Below are 18573 nucleotides of genomic sequence, written 5' to 3'. Positions count from 1 at the left end.
TTTAATTTATTGTCACAAATTTTAACATAGTTTTTTCATGAGCACTCTAATTTTTTTAATACATCATAATAGTCTTTTTTGTCATCAAGTCTTTTTTAAAAAGGATTTTTTTTTTTATAATTGCTAGATTAATTGATTAAAATAATTTAGTGACTATAATTAATAATTATTAAATCAAATAAAACATAGTATATTTAACAATCTCAAAGTCAGGATATTATTTCTATTTGTTGTCAAAAAATTACACTTAAAATTTTATGATCAATCTAGTTATATAAAACAAATTCCTAAAAACCTTGAAAAAGTTATGTTTCAAACCAAAAACCAAAATAAAATATTTAATTGCTAGATTGACTAAGAATAAGTTATTGATCATAAGTGTTAATCAAATGAAACATAACATCTCTAGCGATCTCAAAGACATGTATATTCTATTTTGTTTGTCACAAATTTACACATAAGTTTTAATGATCAATCTAGTTATTTCCTAAAAAACTTAAAAAGTCATGTTTTAAATCAAAAACAAAACAAAAGGGAAACTTTTTATATTTACTAAATTGACTAAAATTATTTTAGTGATCATAATGTTAAATCAAATGAAACATAGCATCTCTAACGATCTAAAAGACATGTACATTCTACGTGTTTGTCACAAATTTACACATAAGTTTTCATAATCAATCTAGTTTCTATATTTTTTTTCCCTGAAAACCTTGAAAAATCTTTTGTCTTAGTCAAAAAAAAAGAAAAAAAGGAAAAGAATTAACTTAGTGATCATAATGTTAAATCAAATGAAACATAGCATCTCTAACGATCTAAAAGACATGTATATTCTACGTGTTTGTCACAAATTTACACATAAGTTTTCATAATCAATCTAGTTTCTATATTTCTTTTCTCTGAAAACCTTGAAAAATCTTTTGTCTTAGTCAAAAAAGAAAAAAAAGGAAAAGAATAACAGATTTTTAAAAATGTTTCTTTTTCTCAAAAAATGATTTAGAAAACCGTTTTCATGCAAGTTCAAATAATGTTTTGAAAGAAAAAAAAAGAAAATGAGAGGAAAAAAGAAATTATAATACATGAAGTGTTGACTCTGTTGTTGGTACTTGGCAGCATGACTTCTCCATAGACAAAATCTGAAAGATAGGGGCTGCTTACGCACATTCATACTTCTTTCATCACCAAAAATGTCTGAGCTTCAGTTCATATTGCATCGGAAGTCTGTAACAAAAAAAAACTTAGGCGATTCCTTAGTAAAAGGACAAGAGTCGTAAAAGAAATGTCTGAGCATCAGTTCACGACTTCTTCTTAATTGTATCACAGATAAGACTAAAAAAGAATACTTGACACAAAAGGACAAGAGTCTAGACCCTAGACCCTAGAACCATGTTGGCATGTTGAACTAGGAAAATAACGCAAATTTAACTCGACAGAGCGGAGCCTGATCCTGTTTTTCTATCAACAACAAAGCAATAAAAAAACTAGACTCTAGAAAGGATTTCGATTTCAACTCTTCAGCCAGTAGTAGCAAACAGTGGAGCTCAAGGGATAGAAAAAAGTCAAACGTTGCATATAATATTGTTACAAAGCGAGCATCAATGATGTCCAATACACGACACGTGCTCAACTAGACCATAACAGAATATCTATCTACTTCACGCTAAAAGCAGAGAGATTGTGTATATACGCAGTAAGAGAAGACCAAAAGCGAAAGCAGAGAGAGAAAACTTACTTGAAGTCGACGAGGGCGGAGAAGATGAAGTGGTCAGGTCCATCGGAACGATCTTGATTCACACCGCCCTTTAGGAGCAACGACGGAGACTTCAAAGTTCAAACTCTCACGCTTTTCGGAGATTTCTGGATTCTCCCCTTCGGCTCATCCGTGCAATTCACAGATGTTGCTTGCTTCTTCTGTGGCTGCTAATTAACTCGTTTATATAGAGACCCAAAAAGACACTTTCCTTTTAACGGTCTTTTTTTAACGGTCATATTGTGAACGGTCCTTTTTTAAAACGGTCATATTTTGAACGGTCTTTTTTTCGTAACGGTCTTTTTCTAAACGGTCATTTTGTGTAAGTTTGAATTTCTTTTTTATTTTCCAAATTGTATGTTCTGTACTTCTGTGTGACTAATCTAAAAAATATGATCACTTTCTTTATATCGAATAATAATGAGTTAGTCGACATTATGCATTGGTACATTTTTCATATTACCTTTACTTTACTTTTTTTTTTGGGTAAAATATTAGCTTTTACCTAATTATGATCTAACATTAGAAGTGGTTCAAAAATAAAAGATCTAACATTGGACATGTCAAAACCATCGGACCATCGGTTATCCCTTGTTAACGTGTACCCAAAACCTAAACTATTCGCCTTTAGCATTGCGTGTTACATATGATGATTAACTCAATTTATGTAACTGATACTTACTATCCAATCAACATATTCAATTGACTTTTTTTTATTATGCCTTGTTACTAACCTTCACCTGGTTCTAGTATAACTGTTTGACAACTAGCGGTGGATACAATTACTCTTGCTTATCCTGTATTTCATACTTAACCCATAAAGTTGGGTACTTGGTTTGACAAAATCGAGTATCAAGTAATTTATTTAAATAGCTTGTAAGTACAAAACAAATATCAAATATTAAAATAAGAGTAACGATTTGGGGTTGTTTAGTTTGTTACCTTTTGTTATTAAACAAAGATATACTTTCTTAATCTATAGTAAGATAATTCCTTGTATGTTCATTTCCATAAGTGAATCAAACATAAGTGATATATTTATATTAATATTTTGAAGCTTTTTCATTATTATATATTTTGTTTCTCGAATTGACCAAAATAATGAGATGTTTAGCTTTGAATTCTAACGAATTATCAATTAATTTATCAATAATTTTCAAATAAATTGCAAGTAATTTACTAGTAACAAGTAACAAAATAAGGTAAACAAATTGCAAGTCCGTCATTTTTAGCAAGTACTTGAAACATTAAATACTTGTTTTCAATAAACCAAGTATAAATCTAAAATTTTACTGGTTATACAAGCCATAATATCAAATATACCAAAAATACCAAATACTCGACTCGAATACATTCCTGTTGACAACCGAGTTTATGTAGCACTCATCCAGTTCATTTAAACCGGTCCATTCCACATATTTCTTTCTCCCTCCATAATCTTTGAAATTATTGATTAAACTAATTATCAATTTAATCTCAGCTTCATAGACCATAGTCCCTTCTCATAGCTGACTTATATTAGTACTTCACAAAACGCAATTATAATTAGATGTTTATCTCTGATTAATCATCAACGGTATATTCAAAATTGAAGAACTAGGTCTTCACCAGTGTATTCACACGGGTTATCATGCATATACATATATACACACATATCTATCTTATTAAAATAGGAACATTACAACTTCTTCTAGATGAATTTTTAAAGATAGACCTCATATATTTAAATTAAATGTCTCATTCTTTATATATAATACGTATCATAGTCTAACTTTGCATTGATGTATTTCCTTAAATACAGTTCTTCTTTTTGTCCATATTCCATATATGATTTTTACATTTATTACATGTCGATTTAAATAAGATATATACTAGAATACTAAAAATATTAATTGTTCTATAATTACCCTATACAATTCATTTTAAATTGATCAGTATATTTTCATTGGTCATATTAATTTATTAGTACGAACAACATTAGGTATAGATAAGTCATAGACACATACATAAAGATATGACTATTCTTATAACTATGTTGGGCCTAATCTACTTTCTAAAACAAATAACACATAGCTTCATATATTGTATAGAATATAGTAATATTGTATAGTATTATATTTATACAGTAATACTAAAAACAAACCAAACTGAAATATAATATATATCAAAAATGCTTTGAACCATTACACAAAAAATATATTAGACCTCAGAGATCAAATTCATTTTGAAATTACGTAATAATTATTTTAAAAAATTAAATTTCGTAATGTACAAAAAAACATAAGTTTTATATAAAATTTTGTGTTACAATAAAAAGACACAACTCGCGATTGCAAAATGTTATTTTTACATACGAAAGACAGTTTTGATATTGTTCTTTAAACACAAAATTGAATATACAAACTCGATACTACATAAAACTAAATAATATAGAATACATTTTAAAAATAAAACCCGTGCGGATGTGCATATGTTTATATAATATATAAATATATTATGTTACACATATTTTTATATAAATAATATCCCAATGTAAGTTTTATATGATAAATGTTGAAAATACAAAATATATAGCACTCTATATTTTAAATAATATAGAAAAAATTACTTTACGTTATCATAAAATTTAAAAATCAAATTTAGTAATTAAACACATTGCTTATTTAAACACATTAGTACACATTGTTATTTATCAAAATTTTATATTAATACATATTTCGATCATGTATAACATTTAGTTAAAACAAAGATAAAAAAAATTTGACTCCCGCTCGGTCGAGCGGGTGATGATCTAGTATATATATATATTGTAAATATTTAGTGTTATTCACTAATTCTATAATAAATTTTAATGCAGGTCATTTGACAACAAAAATATTTTATGTTTATATTATGATATAGATTCATAAAAATATTTGATTTTAATACTTTTGTTTGTCCACATATTAACCCATAAATTTGATTCAAATATTGAATAACCTGTTTTTTACTATAAGATTTTTTTTTGTCATCCTTTTACTATAAGATTATATAGACCATATGAATAGTTGGTTTAAAAAGATTGAAGGATTGTAACAATTTTGTCATTAACATCCCGAGAGACAAATGACTGATATGTAATTTATCAGATTCGTCATTTTATAAATATTATTTCATGTGAATTATAATGTTTTCGGAATTTATTGGGGAAATTCTGCTTTATCTCACTTTTAATACAATTATTCATGTTTTTTTTTTGTCAACATTAAACTTTATTGAAACCCAAGAGTTGAAAGTGTACAAATATTAAAGGCAACACAATAAAACAAGATACGTATAAGTTCTGATCTACAAGATAAGACACGTGTCAAAAAGAAGTCACGCATCTTGAAACCTCTAGCTTCTCCGGTAATTTTCACGGTCTTCATCACCGGTGATTTTCACCATCGACCTAACGCCGGCGAAGCTTCTTCGTCTCCTCTTCAACACTTTGACTGTTGCCTTAATTTGAACTTTCTTAACTCACTCTTTCGCTCTAACCGTTGCTTCAAATTGGGACTTCAAACCTCCTTCGGTGATTTATCACAGGGGATACTCAATCATATTAGAGAAAACTTTTTATTGGACCATCTTCAAACAGGAAGATGCCAACTCTACTAAGCCTCTCATACATAGACTGATGTTGACCCTAACACCTCCATCTTTCTTTCCATTTGAGATACTTCACTCAGTTCATAAGAGAAACATCTCTATAAGAGGAAGATTTACACTCATAGAAAAGAGATTAGAGCATAACCTAAGAAGAAAGAACCCAAATCGGAACAAACGGGATAAAATTAATTTGCGAAAGAGGGGTAATCCGCTACGGAAATTTTATAATCGGCTTAACCGAAAAACCCATCGCTTAGCGAACTTGAAATTCTGATAAACGGAAACAAAAGGGATGGATCGAACGAAAACTATAATACAACAAAAAAAGATCGGCTTAATCTCTCTCCCTCTGAAAGATTTTGAGTTTGATAAGAGGGATGGAGACATTTTCTCTCTCTATAGTAGAGAGAGAGGGCCTACAATTATTCATGTTTAACTTTATTAAATGAACATTTTCAAAAATACTTAAAATATGAGGTTTCATTAAAGAGTCAAAAGACCATTCTAACTTTTGCTTTATAAATTTATAAATATAATGATTATTTAAAGAAATTAAAATATAAAATATAAAGTTTTCGAATTATACGTTTTTCAAATTCAATTTTTATATTTTTTAATTTCTTTAAAAAAAATTGAAAATTATTTTTGAAATTATTTTAAATTTTATTTTGAAGTTTAAGTATTTATTTATTAAAATCCTAAACCCTACCTTTCCAAACCCCACCCTTTAAATTTAAATCTGTCTACTAGTTAATATTAAAATTATAAGAGTTTATTTACTTATTTAAAGCTAAAGGTAAATGTGGTTAAGATAAGATGAAAAGTGATACTAAGAGCATTAGGAAATGTAATGGCTAGTTATATTGGTAATTTATATCTTATGTTATGTATGATAAATTAATGTTAATCACATATTTACAATTTAGTGGGGATTATTAATTGGTTCTAGTATTTCAGTGGATTTAGAAAAAAATTTGGATTTAAAAATAATTGACAAATCCCTTGATTTCAAAATCAAGCAAACAGATTTCAAAATCAATGATATAAATTCTAAAATCAAAATAAGTGAATTATTATAAATTTATGAAATGGATTTGAAAGTAAAGTTCTGATTGCGTTGGAGATCTAATTTATCATCTTCATGCGATATAATATATAAAATCATGGAACCAATAACAGCATATTTAAAATTAGACTTTAAAATGATAGAACCAATAACACTTGATTTAAGTTGAATTTTCAAATCTATTAAAATACCTAAACCAATAACACCCCCTTAGTATAACAAATCAAATGAAGCAACCGGTTTATATATCCATAAACGAAGTGTATGTTAATGATTAAAAGCGTAACCTTTAATCATTTGGAGTGTACAAGTTCAAAGAATAACTTGTCTGAAAATGTAAGCCTGAGAAATGGTTAAAGTGCAGCATTCTGAACTGTGAAGGTTCTAAATTAACAAAACTGATGAGAGACAATGAAGGTATATAGTATCTGATGTAGGTTACGTTGGTATACAAGTCGATAGCTTCTATCAAGAAAATTCCAAAATGGTATGATTTTCCTTTGTGAAGACAATGGATTCAGACACGGAGAGATTTTGTAAGGTTCTCGTTATAACCAGTTTCTAACTCTTTATCTCACTCACATTATGCATATCAATCCCTAGTTCATAGTGTTTTCGACAACACAGCTTCAAGGTGTTTATTTTGTTTGCTTGTATGTTGTAGAGCCTGAGGGGTTTCTTTGTTGTGTGGTTATGTAAAGTTAGACCAGATTGTTTCTCTGCATATATAACATTGTTGTAAGCTTATTTAACCAAGAATGCGTAGCCAATTAATTTTTTCACTCTTGGACAATTTTCTCGAATATTCATTTTCAAATTTTTGTTACAAAAATAGTCTTCAAAAATAAAATGACCAAAATAATATTTTATTTTATTTTTAATTTTTACTATTTAACTTTTATTTTTTTAAATTAAAATCTTATCCCAAAACCCTACTCTTTAACTTTTATTTTTATTTTATATTAGATGATTATTGTGAAATGATCATCTTTTTTTTTTTTGTTTTTGTATATATGCATCTTATGATTTTTCTGGAAAGTGGCAGGGAGCTAATTATGGTCTAATCAGCTTGATTAGGTTTCGTTTAAAAGAAAAAAACGTGGTTTCATTCACTCTAATATGTCCAAGATTATTAATTAATTTAAATTTTAACAATGGTTTAGTTAAGTACCCCAGACCGGGAACCGGCTACGAATTTCCCGGCGGTCAACAGCTTAAAAACGCCGAATTGTAAAATGTCCAAATGGTATCTGAGTTTCCTCGAAATTACAATTTGCCCCTTTCACAGTCCAGTGTCAACTAAAGGGCAAATCGGTCATGTAAATTCCGATAGCAGAAAAATCAAACCACGACGCGATCTGAACGTTCCCCGTTCACATCCCCACATCTTCGCTCTGTTACCCTGCGCGCAGGATTGAGTCAGACTTCACTGAACCAACTCGTCCCCGCGGATCGGACGTTTACACCTCCGAGGCAACTCAGTGTTGAGGCTTGTGGCTTCAGATCTGTCGCTTGAGCTCGCCGTGAAAAAATAAAAAAAAAACTGGGGAATGGCTTCCTCGGAAGTCGATTCCCGACTGAGCCGAGTCGTAACGCCAGCTCTAGAGAAGATCGTCAAGAACGCTTCGTGGCGTAAACACTCCAAGCTCGCCGCCGAGTGCAAATCCGTCATCGAGCTGCTCAATTCGCCGCGGAAATCGCCCGATCCCGACGATTCCTCCTCCTCCTCCGTTCCTCCAGGTCCGCTTAACGACGGCGGCTCGGTGGAATACTCGCTCGCCGACTCCGAACACATCTTCGCCCCTCTGATCAACGCCTGCGGCACCGGCCTGGTGAAGATCGTCGAGCCTGCGATCGACTGCGTTCAGAAACTCATCGCGCACGGCTACATTCGCGGCGAATCGGATCCGTCGGGTGGACCTGAGTCAATCCTCTTGTTTAAACTGATCGAGTCTGTTTGTAAGTGCCACGATCTAGGAGACGAAGCGATTGAGCTGCCTGTGCTCAAGACTCTGTTATCAGCCATCAACTCCATCTCGCTGAGGATCCACGGGGACTGTTTGCTTCTGATCGTGCGCACGTGCTACGATATTTACTTGGGAAGCAAAAACGTGGTGAATCAGACGACTGCTAAGGCGTCTCTGATTCAGATATTAGTGATTGTGTTTCGGAGAATGGAGGCGGATTCGTCAACCGCCCCCATTCAGCCGATTGTGGTGGCTGAGCTAATGCAGCCGGTTGAGAAATCTGATGCGGATGGGACGATGACGCAGTTTGTTCAGGGCTTCATCACCAAGATCATGCAGGATATCGACGGCGTGTTGAATCCGACGATGGTGGGATCGGTGGGGCAAGATGCGGGGGGACTGGGGAGTAGTAATACCACGGTGGAGACGACGAATCCGACGGATTTGTTGGACTCTACTGATAAGGATATGTTGGATGCTAAGTATTGGGAGATCAGTATGTATAAGTCGGCGCTAGAGGGAAGGAAGGGGGAGCTTGCAGACGTTGAAGCTGAGAGAGATGATGATTTAGAGGTTCAGATTGAGAATAAGCTGCGGAGAGATGCGTTCTTGGTGTTTAGGGCTCTGTGTAAGCTGTCTATGAAGACGGCTCCTAAGGAGTCTTCGACGGATCCGCAGTCGATGAGAGGGAAGATTCTTGCTCTTGAGTTGTTGAAGATCTTGTTGGAGAATGCTGGGGATATCTTTAGGACAAGCGAAAGGTATCTTCTTTTGACTAAAATGTTTGCTCTTGTTTGAGAATGTAAGAGCAACTTCATACTGATGAATTGCTATCTCTGTTGTACAGGTTCTTAGGTGCTATCAAACAATACTTGTGTTTGTCGTTGCTAAAGAACAGCGCTTCTACTCTTATGATTATCTTCCAGCTTTCTTGCTCTATTTTTATCAGTCTGGTTGCAAGGTTTCGGGCTGGACTGAAAGCGGAAATCGGAGTTTTCTTCCCAATGATTGTTCTTAGAGTCGTGGAGAATGTTGCTCAACCAAATTTTCAGCAGAAGATGATTGTTCTTCGGTTTCTCGACAAGCTTTGCTTGGATTCACAAATCCTGGTTGATATATTCTTGAACTACGATTGTGATGTCAGCTCATCAAATATTTTTGAGAGGTATGTTTATGCTACCTGATGCTTTGCTTTTCATAGTTTTAGTTTTAATGAGGTGAAAGTTTTTTCGCGTAATTTCTGTTTCCGCTGTATGATCATGTTTAGGATGGTCAATGGTCTCCTTAAAACGGCTCAAGGGGCTCCTACTGCTACATCTTCAACGCTGTTGCCACCTCAGGAGGCTGCTATGAAACTTGAAGCCATGAAGTGCTTAGTAGCCATATTGAAATCAATGGGAGAATGGTTGAACAAGCAGTTGCGCCTGCCAGTTTCTAATTCGCTGAATAAATCTGAAGCACTTGAGATTGAGCTGGGACCCGGAAGTCCTCAGTTGGCAAATGGAAATGCTGATGAGTCTGCTGATGGATCAGATACCTATTCTGAATCTCCAGGAGGTACATCTGATGCTCTAGCCATCGAGCAGCGCCGGGCTTACAAGCTCGAACTTCAGGTAAGTATGTAAAGATGTTTGGCAGATAATTCAGAAGAGTGACATCCCATAATTGTCATGTGGTCCTTAATACTAATTTAAATGTTTGTCCCAGGAAGGTATTTCTCTTTTTAATCGGAAGCCAACAAAAGGCATTGAGTTTCTCATCAATGCTGGTAAGGTGGGGGAGTCTCCTGAAGAAATAGCAGCTTTTCTCAAAGACGCGTCAGGGTTAAATAAATCTTTGATAGGCGATTATCTTGGGGAAAGAGAAGAGTTACATCTCAAGGTTATGCATGCGTATGTGGATTCTTTTGATTTCCAAGACATGGAATTTGATGAGGCAATAAGAACCTTTCTGGAAGGTTTTAGGCTGCCAGGAGAAGCACAAAAGATTGACCGAATCATGGAGAAGTTTGCTGAACGTTACTGCAAGTGTAATCCTAAGGTGTTTACTAGTGCAGACACAGCTTATGTTCTTGCATATTCTGTGATCATGCTCAATACTGATGCCCACAATCCCATGGTGAAGAACAAGGTTTGTTTCATTCATTTTATATGATAAAAGCAACTATTCTGGAAGTTTGAGATAGAATGTTGATGAGGTTCTTTGTACTTTTTTTTCTCTTTTGGAACATATAGATGTCTGCCGATGACTTTATTAGAAACAATCGGGGAATAGACGACGGAAAAGATTTACCTGCGGACTATATGAGATCGCTGTATGAACGGATAACAAAGAAAGAGATAAAGATGAAAGAAGATGATTTAAATTTGCAACAGAAGCAATCCACAAGCTCAAACAGAATGCTTGGTTTGGATGGTATATTAAACATAGTGATCCGTAAGCAGGGGGGAGATTCATATGTGGAAACAAGCGATGATCTGATGAAGCATATGCAAGAGCAGTTTAAAGAAAAAGCTCGCAAATCAGAGTAATATCACTCACTTTTCCTTGCATTAAAAGTTGTTAACAACCTTTTCTATCGAGACCACCATTCCTTTATAACACATTGTATTAATTTCAACTCGGATTTACATTCCTGAACTGTTTTTATCTTGTAGGCTTCTTTGATCTGATCCCGTATTTATACTTAATTTGCAGGTCAACCTACTATGCTGCGACAGATGTGGTTATTCTCAGATTCATGATTGAGGCTTGTTGGGCTCCTATGCTTGCTGCATTCAGTGTGCCGCTAGACCAGAGTGATGATTTGACAGTTATCCACTTATGTCTGGAAGGCTTCCACCATGCAATACATTCTACTTCGTTGATGTCAATGAAGACTCATAGAGATGCTTTTGTGACTTCACTAGCGAAGTTCACTTCACTTCACTCCCCAGCGGATATCAAGCAAAAAAATATTGAGGCCATTAAGGTTGGTATCCTACTTAGTTAAGTTTTATGCTATTGTTGTTTGTTATAGCCCCCCTGCCTAGCTGTACTGAAAAACATGTTATGGATCTCGAATATCTTTCCCCATCTTACCTTGTTCTCTGTCTATCCCTTGTGTTACTTTCATGTCGATGATGTCTCCTTCCTGCTCTCACTGTCGCCTTTTTCTTGTAAAATTTGTTTGAATCCCAATTAATATTGGTTGTTTTCCAGGCGATTCTCAAACTTGCTGATGAAGAGGGCAACTATTTGCAAGATGCCTGGGAGCATATACTAACTTGTGTTTCCCGTTTTGAGCAACTACATCTCTTGGGAGAAGGTGCTCCTCCAGATGCCGCTTTTTTTGCTTCCAAGCAAAATGAGTCAGAGAAATCAAAGCAACCCAAACTAAATGTGCTTCCTGTTCTGAAAAAGAAAGGTCCCGGGAAAAGTCAATATGCAGCTACAGGTGTCTTGAGGGGTTCATATGACAGCATGAGTTTTGGTGGAAAAGGTTCTAGGAACGTGAGACAAGACCAGATGAGCAGTATAGTCTCTAATTTAAACCTGTTGGAGCAGGTTGGTGAAATGAATCTAATATTCGCACAGAGTCAGAATCTGAACAGTGAAGCTATAATAGACTTTGTTAAAGCTCTCTGCAAAGTTTCTATCGATGAGTTACGGTCTCCTTCTAATCCACGCGTTTTTAGCCTCACAAAGATCGTTGAGATAGCGTAAGAATAGCCTAGTTCCTTCCTTTCTTTTCTTCTATATACTGCATGCATATAAGAGATGTACTCTGTTCTTAGCATTTTTAAAGCATATACTCTGAACATCTTCTGTTCGTACTTGGTGACAGGCATTATAACATGAACCGCATAAGGCTTGTTTGGTCAAGCATCTGGCAAGTGCTATCGGGTTTCTTTGTGACCATTGGATGCTCAGAGAATCTTTCTATTGCAATTTTTGCAATGGACTCTTTGCGCCAGTTGTCAATGAAATTCCTGGAACGGGAGGAGTTGGCTAATTACAACTTCCAGAACGAGTTTATGACACCTTTTGTCATTGTTATGCGTAGAAGTAATGATGTTGAGATCAGAGAACTTATCATCCGATGTGTTTCTCAGATGGTATTGTCGCGTGTGAATAATGTTAAGTCGGGATGGAAAAGCATGTTCATGGTAGGCATTTTATTCTTTTCTCTTGTAACCACATTTATTTAAAGAAGTTTTCGTTTACTTATGTAATCTCACAATGTGTTTTCTTTCTTTGCAGGTTTTTACCACAGCAGCATATGACGACCACAAGAATATAGTTTTTCTATCCTTTGAGATTATCGAGAAGATTATTCGAGAATATTTTCCATACATAACTGAGACAGAAACCACCACATTTACAGATTGTGTGAACTGCCTTGTTGCATTCACCAACAACAGGTTTAGCAAGGATATCAGTCTCCGGTCCATAGCTTTCCTCCGGTATTGTGCAACAAAGCTTGCAGAAGGAAATCTTAAATCACCATCAACGAACAAAGACAAGGAAACTTCTGGAAAGACTCCTCAGTCATCTCTCCACACAGGAAAAAGCGGAAGACTAGAGAACGGAGAGATCGTAAACAGCAATAATCAGCTATACTTTTGGTTTCCTCTACTAGCAGGTATAGCATTAAATCGAGTAGTCACTACATTTGGCTACCTTTTTCCCGTGTGTTATCTAAGTTGAACTTTATTATTCATGTGTTGAACATTCCTATTTCCGATTTGCAGGCTTGTCGGAGCTTAGTTTCGATCCAAGACCAGAAATCAGGAAAAGTGCACTACAGATTCTGTTTGACACCTTACGCAACCACGGCCACTTATTTTCTCTGCCATTGTGGGAAAAAGTATTCGAATCTGTGTTATTTCCTATATTTGACTACGTACGGCATGGTATTGATCCAACTGGCGGAGACGAGTCTCCAGATCAAGGAAGTCATGGTGATGTGGACGAGATAGACCATGATGCTTGGCTATACGAGACCTGCACGTTAGCACTACAGCTTGTTGTGGATCTCTTTGTCAAATTCTACACTACAGTCAATCCACTTCTAAAGAAAGTACTAATGCTTCTTGTGAGCTTCATAAAGAGACCTCACCAGAGCCTTGCAGGGATTGGTATCGCTGCGTTTGTTCGTCTTATGAGCGACGCTGGTGTCTTGTTTTCTGAAGAGAAATGGTTAGAAGTAGTGTCGTCTTTGAAAGAATCGGCGAAGACTACGTGTCCAGATTTTTCTTATTTCCTCAGCGAAGAGTATGTGGAGAGAAGCCAAAGAAATGCAGAGTCTGTGGCTCCAGTTGGCTCGGATGGTAATGAAGAGAGTCAGACAACAGCACTCCGTCTTTACGCCGCTATCTCTGATGCTAAGTGCCGTGCCGCGGTTCAGCTTTTGTTGATTCAAGTCAGTTCCTGTTCAGGCCTTTTGCTGTATGTTACATTTGTAATGTTTCTGTTGTTGTAATGTTTCTTTTCTTCCTTTTTCAGGCTGTGATGGAGATCTACAACATGTACAGACCTCAGCTCTCAGCGAAAAGCACGTTAGTTCTCTTCGACGCATTGCACGGTGTAGCGTTACATGCTCACAGCGTAAACAGCAACTCGATACTCCGTTCAAGACTACAAGAGCTAGGACCCATGACGCAAATGCAAGATCCTCCACTACTTCGTCTCGAGAACGAGTCTTACCAAATCTGCCTCACGTTCTTACAGAATCTCGTCACAGACGAAAACAAAGAAGCAGGAGAAGAAGAAGAAGAGGAAATAGAGTCACTCCTAGTCAAAACCTGTCAAGAAGTTCTCAACTTCTACATCGAAACCTCTTCTTCTGCGAAAAAACAACAGTCAGAGTCATCACGAGGAAGCGGGTACCGATGGAGGATACCTCTGGGATCAGGGAAACGAAGGGAGTTAGCAGCAAGAGCTCCTCTTATAGTTGCAACACTCCAAGCGATGTGTACATTGGAAGAAGCATCGTTTGAGAAGAACATGAAGTCTCTGTTTCCACTTCTGGCTAGCTTGATTAGCTGCGAACACGGGTCTAGTGAGGTTCAGGTTGCTCTTGCCGACATGCTAGGCTTATCGGTTGGTCCAGTTCTACTCCAGTGGTGCTGATCTTTTTTTGGTTTGGCTTTCAATATTTTCATTTCGGATTGTGATGTTAAATGATTGCCTATAGAGAGCTCTCTTTTTATTCAACGGTTCAAAATTAAATATATAAAACTCGCCTATTTGGATTTGATGGGCTTAAGTTACCTTAGGCCCAACCCACCTGCAAACTACGCCGTATTTGTCTGCACGTAGTTGGTATAACGGTCAACGTCTCTGTATATAACGATTAGATTTTCTACGTGGCAAGTAGTCATGAGCACAATAGTCAAAACCCTAAAGTAGACACACTCCTTGTCTTTATTTCTTCAGTTTCAGGCTTCTCCAGTATGCTCACCCTCTAACGCCTGAGACTCTGAGAGCTCAATCTATTTCGCCGTCGTTGCAACGTTCTCAGCTTCGATCATCTACACTGTGCGTACTATTAGCATCACCGCCTCCATCTGATCCGTCGCTCATCTCTCTCGTTGTCTATTAGAATCCTGATTGAATTTCACCTTGAAAGATGACAGCTTTGAAAGGTTACGGCTTGATTTCCGTTGACTCTGCCCTCCATTTCCCTCGTCCACATCAACTCGAGGGCTACAAGAGGTTTCACTATCTCTTCTGCGTTTAATCTATTTCTTACCTGATGATTCGTAATAGTGTCAATGATGATTGTAAAGATAAGTGGTACAATGAATACACATAATTGTTTTGGAGAAAAGCAATCACCTTTGCAAAGATCTGTTATGTGGATTAGTGCTTTAGAATTTAGATGTTTAGAGTAGTTGGTCTTTCTGAGACATAACTCTTACGATGATCTCTGAGTCGCTGTGTTATGCGTGTCTATTTCCAGACAAGGCTCTGTCTCTCTTAAATTGTTAACACGCTCTGCTTTATCTCTGATAACGCAGAAAGAATGCGAGATGGGTCTCTCCAAAAGCAGCTGTAGTACCAAACTTCCATCTCCCTATGCGCAGTCTCGAAGACAAAAACAGGTTCCTTTGTGTGTTTATATTGGACCAGCTTCGGTTCCTTTCTAATGTCCACCAGTGTTTTTGTTAATGCCACAACTTTCTCTTGCTTTGTGTGGTTTGCAGGACAAACACAGAAGACATAAGATCCCTTAGAGTGATCACAGCCATCAAAACACCGTATCTCCCCGACGGTAGATTCGACCTCGAAGCATACGACGAGCTAGTCAACACACAGATACTCAAAGGCGCTGAAGGCGTGATCGTCGGCGGCACAACCGGGGAAGGCCAGCTGATGAGCTGGGACGAACACATAATGCTCATAGGCCACACCGTGAACTGTTTCGGCGCAAGGATCAAAGTCATTGGGAACACCGGAAGCAACTCCACCAGGGAAGCTATACACGCCACCGAGCAAGGGTTCGCTGTGGGGATGCACGCCGCTCTCCACATCAACCCTTACTACGGGAAAACATCTGTAGAAGGCATGACTGCTCATTTTCAAACCGTGCTTCACATGGGACCGACGATTATATACAATGTCCCGGGTCGTACGAATCAAGATATACCTCCGCAGGTTATCTTTAAACTCTCTAGGAACGTTAATCTAGCTGGTGTTAAGGAGTGTGTGGGTAATGAACGTGTTGAGGAGTATACTGAGAAGGGTATTGTTGTGTGGAGTGGGAATGATGATCAGTGTCATGACTCTAGATGGGATCATGGGGGGACTGGAGTTATATCGGTTGTTAGCAACTTGGTTCCGGGTTTGGTTAGGAAACTTATGTTTGAAGGTAGAAACTCTGAGTTGAACGCAAAGGTTATGCCTTTGGTGGATTGGGTGTTCCAGGAACCGAATCCTATTGGGGTTAACACAGCTTTGGCTCAGCTTGGAGTTGCTAGGCCGGTGTTTAGGTTACCTTATGTGCCGTTGCCTGTGTCCAAAAGGGTTGAGTTTGTTAAACTTGTGGAGGAGATTGGAAGGGAGCATTTTGTAGGGGAGAGGGATGTTCAGGTGCTTGATGATGATGACTTCATATTAATCGGTCGGTACTAGTTATGTTTTTTCCTTGAAGATTGGTTCTGTTTATAGTTTCTCTTTGGCTGATGAGAAACTTAGAGATGGATCATATAGTTGCTCTGTTCTGTTGCTTTTGTGATGGATCTGGTTGTGTTTTTTTAACTTGCTATCTTTTATATGTGGATGATTCTGTTTTTTGTTATACTAAACGGCAGTGTTCTAATAAAAATTGGGAAATCAGCCAAAAAAACACTGAACTTTGCAGGAATTGCCAACAGAAACATGTACACTTGTCTAACCAATAAAAGTCTGAACTTTTGTTGACTTATTTAGATTATTAAGAAACTTACGATTGACTGGCCAAATTAGCACACTGTTAAACGAGAGTTAAAACAGCGTTAACCCAACGTTAACTGTTGACGTTAAGTGAAACGACGTCGTTTCGTTTTATTTGATTTGAAAATAAAAAAAAGGTAGACTCCGAGGTTCGAACACAGGTTGTTTGGATCAAATGGCAAGGTATTTTACCACTATGCTAGTGGCACATTCAATGTATGAACAAACACGTTTGCTTTTATTTGGTATTGATTTTGAATATAAAAATTCTCTAAAAATTTAAAAAGTCTTTAAAATTCCAAAATTTTGAAAAATAAAGATTTTTTTTATAAAATTAATTTTGAAATTGAAATTAAAAATAAAATTTTATTTTTACTTTTAAAAATCAAAAATCTTCCAAATTTTACATTTTTAAAAACAAATTCCAAAAAAAGAAAATTTTCATTTAAGATTAAAAAAATGAAAAAAATAAAAAAAATCGAAAAATAACAAAAAAAAATTATAAAGAAATTTGAATCTGAAATAATCAGAATCTATAAAAAATAATTTTTTTAATTTTTTTATTTTTTTATAAAAATGCCAAAAAGAAAATTTTCATTTTTCAAATTATTAAAAGAAAATTTGAAAAAATAAAATAATTCGAAAACAAATTCAAAAAAAAGTGATAAAAATTTTCAAATCTGAAAACATATAATAAGAAACTATAAAAAAAAACAATAATAATAATAATAAAAATTATTTTTTATAGTTTCTGATTATATGTTTTCCGATTTGAAATATTTTAACTTTTTGGAATTTTTTTCGATTTTTTTTTCAATTTTTTTATAATCCGAAAAATGAAATATTTCTTTTTGGAATTAATTTTTCAGTTTTTAGAAATTTTAAAGATCTTTTTAAGTTTTTAGATAATTTTTTTATATTCAATCAGTACCAAATATAACTAAATGTGTTAATAGTTTCAATGATTGAGCCACTAGCCTAGTGGTAAAGTACCTTGTCATTTGGTCCAAACAACCTGGGTTCAAACCCAACTCAATGGTCGACTTGATTTTATTTTGAAATCATGTAAAACGACGTCGTTTCATCTTATTTCAAAACGACGTCGTTTCACCTAACACCAACATTTAACGATGTCATTTTTTCTGTTAAATTTGCTGACGGCGTGCTAAATTGGCAAGTCAACGAAAACATTGTTAATTAATTCTAAAGTCAATGAAAAGTTTGTGTTTTGTTTGACCAGCCCATATGTTCAGGTTTCTTTTGGCAATTCCCGCAAAGTTCAGTGTTTTTTTGGTCGATTTCCCAATAAAAATTGGTGTAGTTGGCAAATTGGAAATAAAATGATTTTATGTGATTCAAATTAGTTTGAACCGTTCTAACCAGCTAAAAATAATTTAAATTAATTTAAACTAGTCTAAATCTTTTAAATCAATCAATAATGTTAATTTAAATCTACACATTTTGTTTGTATACTTGATTCTTAAATTCATCAAAAAAAAATTTGTAACTGAATTTACAAACTAAAATATTTAATATAAATATAAAAATAAAAATATAACAAAAATTTGGGGAAAATCACATAATCTTTTTTTTGAAAATTGTGCCCAACATTGACACTTTAAACCTTAAATTTTTTTACTAACACTTAAAATTTGTAAGTGACTAGGTTCGGCCAACTCCCATAATCTTGGTAGCTTTTTACTAAGCATCTAGTTATTGTTTGGTGATTTTTTGAACATCAC

At 35.2% G+C, this 18573-nt stretch overlaps 2 protein-coding genes and 1 long non-coding RNA gene across 3 annotated transcripts; 2 read left to right on the top strand and 1 right to left on the bottom strand.

Moving 5' to 3' along the window:
* Positions 1–410: 410 nt before the first annotated feature.
* Positions 411–1913, bottom strand: LOC130511515 (uncharacterized). Its single transcript, XR_008944994.1, has 2 exons — positions 1733–1913; positions 411–1221 (listed from the first exon to the last, which is right to left on the bottom strand). It is a non-coding gene; the product is annotated as an uncharacterized LOC130511515 (long non-coding RNA).
* A 5885-nt stretch (positions 1914–7798) lies between these two features.
* On the top strand, positions 7799–14667 carry LOC108853973 (brefeldin A-inhibited guanine nucleotide-exchange protein 2-like). The gene is made up of 11 exons (XM_018627453.2): positions 7799–9174; positions 9261–9578; positions 9681–10026; positions 10121–10543; positions 10648–10940; positions 11111–11384; positions 11615–12114; positions 12240–12561; positions 12656–13037; positions 13147–13817; positions 13901–14667. Exons 1-11 carry the CDS (start codon positions 7997–7999, stop codon positions 14525–14527), a joined length of 5334 nt encoding a protein of 1777 aa, XP_018482955.1. The 5' UTR covers positions 7799–7996; the 3' UTR covers positions 14528–14667.
* Positions 14668–14816: 149 nt separating this feature from the next.
* On the top strand, positions 14817–16675 carry LOC108851271 (4-hydroxy-tetrahydrodipicolinate synthase 1, chloroplastic-like). The gene is made up of 3 exons (XM_057009556.1): positions 14817–15112; positions 15418–15501; positions 15604–16675. The coding sequence occupies exons 1-3, from the start codon at positions 15027–15029 to the stop codon at positions 16529–16531; spliced, it is 1098 nt and encodes a 365-aa protein (XP_056865536.1). The 5' UTR covers positions 14817–15026; the 3' UTR covers positions 16532–16675.
* The last annotated feature ends 1898 nt before the right edge of the window (positions 16676–18573 follow it).

The sequence above is a fragment of the Raphanus sativus genome, chromosome 4 (assembly GCF_000801105.2).
Source record: "Raphanus sativus cultivar WK10039 chromosome 4, ASM80110v3, whole genome shotgun sequence".
Lineage (NCBI taxonomy): Eukaryota > Viridiplantae > Streptophyta > Magnoliopsida > Brassicales > Brassicaceae > Raphanus > Raphanus sativus.
This window is presented reverse-complemented; position numbering and strand designations above follow the sequence as displayed.

Coding starts and splice junctions, on each gene's coding strand:
- LOC108853973 (XM_018627453.2), top strand. CDS start 7,997: ATGGCTTCCTCGGAAGTCGATTCCCGACTGAGCCGAGTCGTAACGCCA. Junction 10,941..11,110: donor GAAAAAGCTCGCAAATCAGA/GTAATATCACTC, acceptor CTTAATTTGCAG/GTCAACCTACTATGCTGCGA. Junction 13,818..13,900: donor TTCAGCTTTTGTTGATTCAA/GTCAGTTCCTGT, acceptor TTCCTTTTTCAG/GCTGTGATGGAGATCTACAA.
- LOC108851271 (XM_057009556.1), top strand. CDS start 15,027: ATGACAGCTTTGAAAGGTTACGGCTTGATTTCCGTTGACTCTGCCCTC. Junction 15,113..15,417: donor CAACTCGAGGGCTACAAGAG/GTTTCACTATCT, acceptor CTGATAACGCAG/AAAGAATGCGAGATGGGTCT. Junction 15,502..15,603: donor AGTCTCGAAGACAAAAACAG/GTTCCTTTGTGT, acceptor TGTGGTTTGCAG/GACAAACACAGAAGACATAA.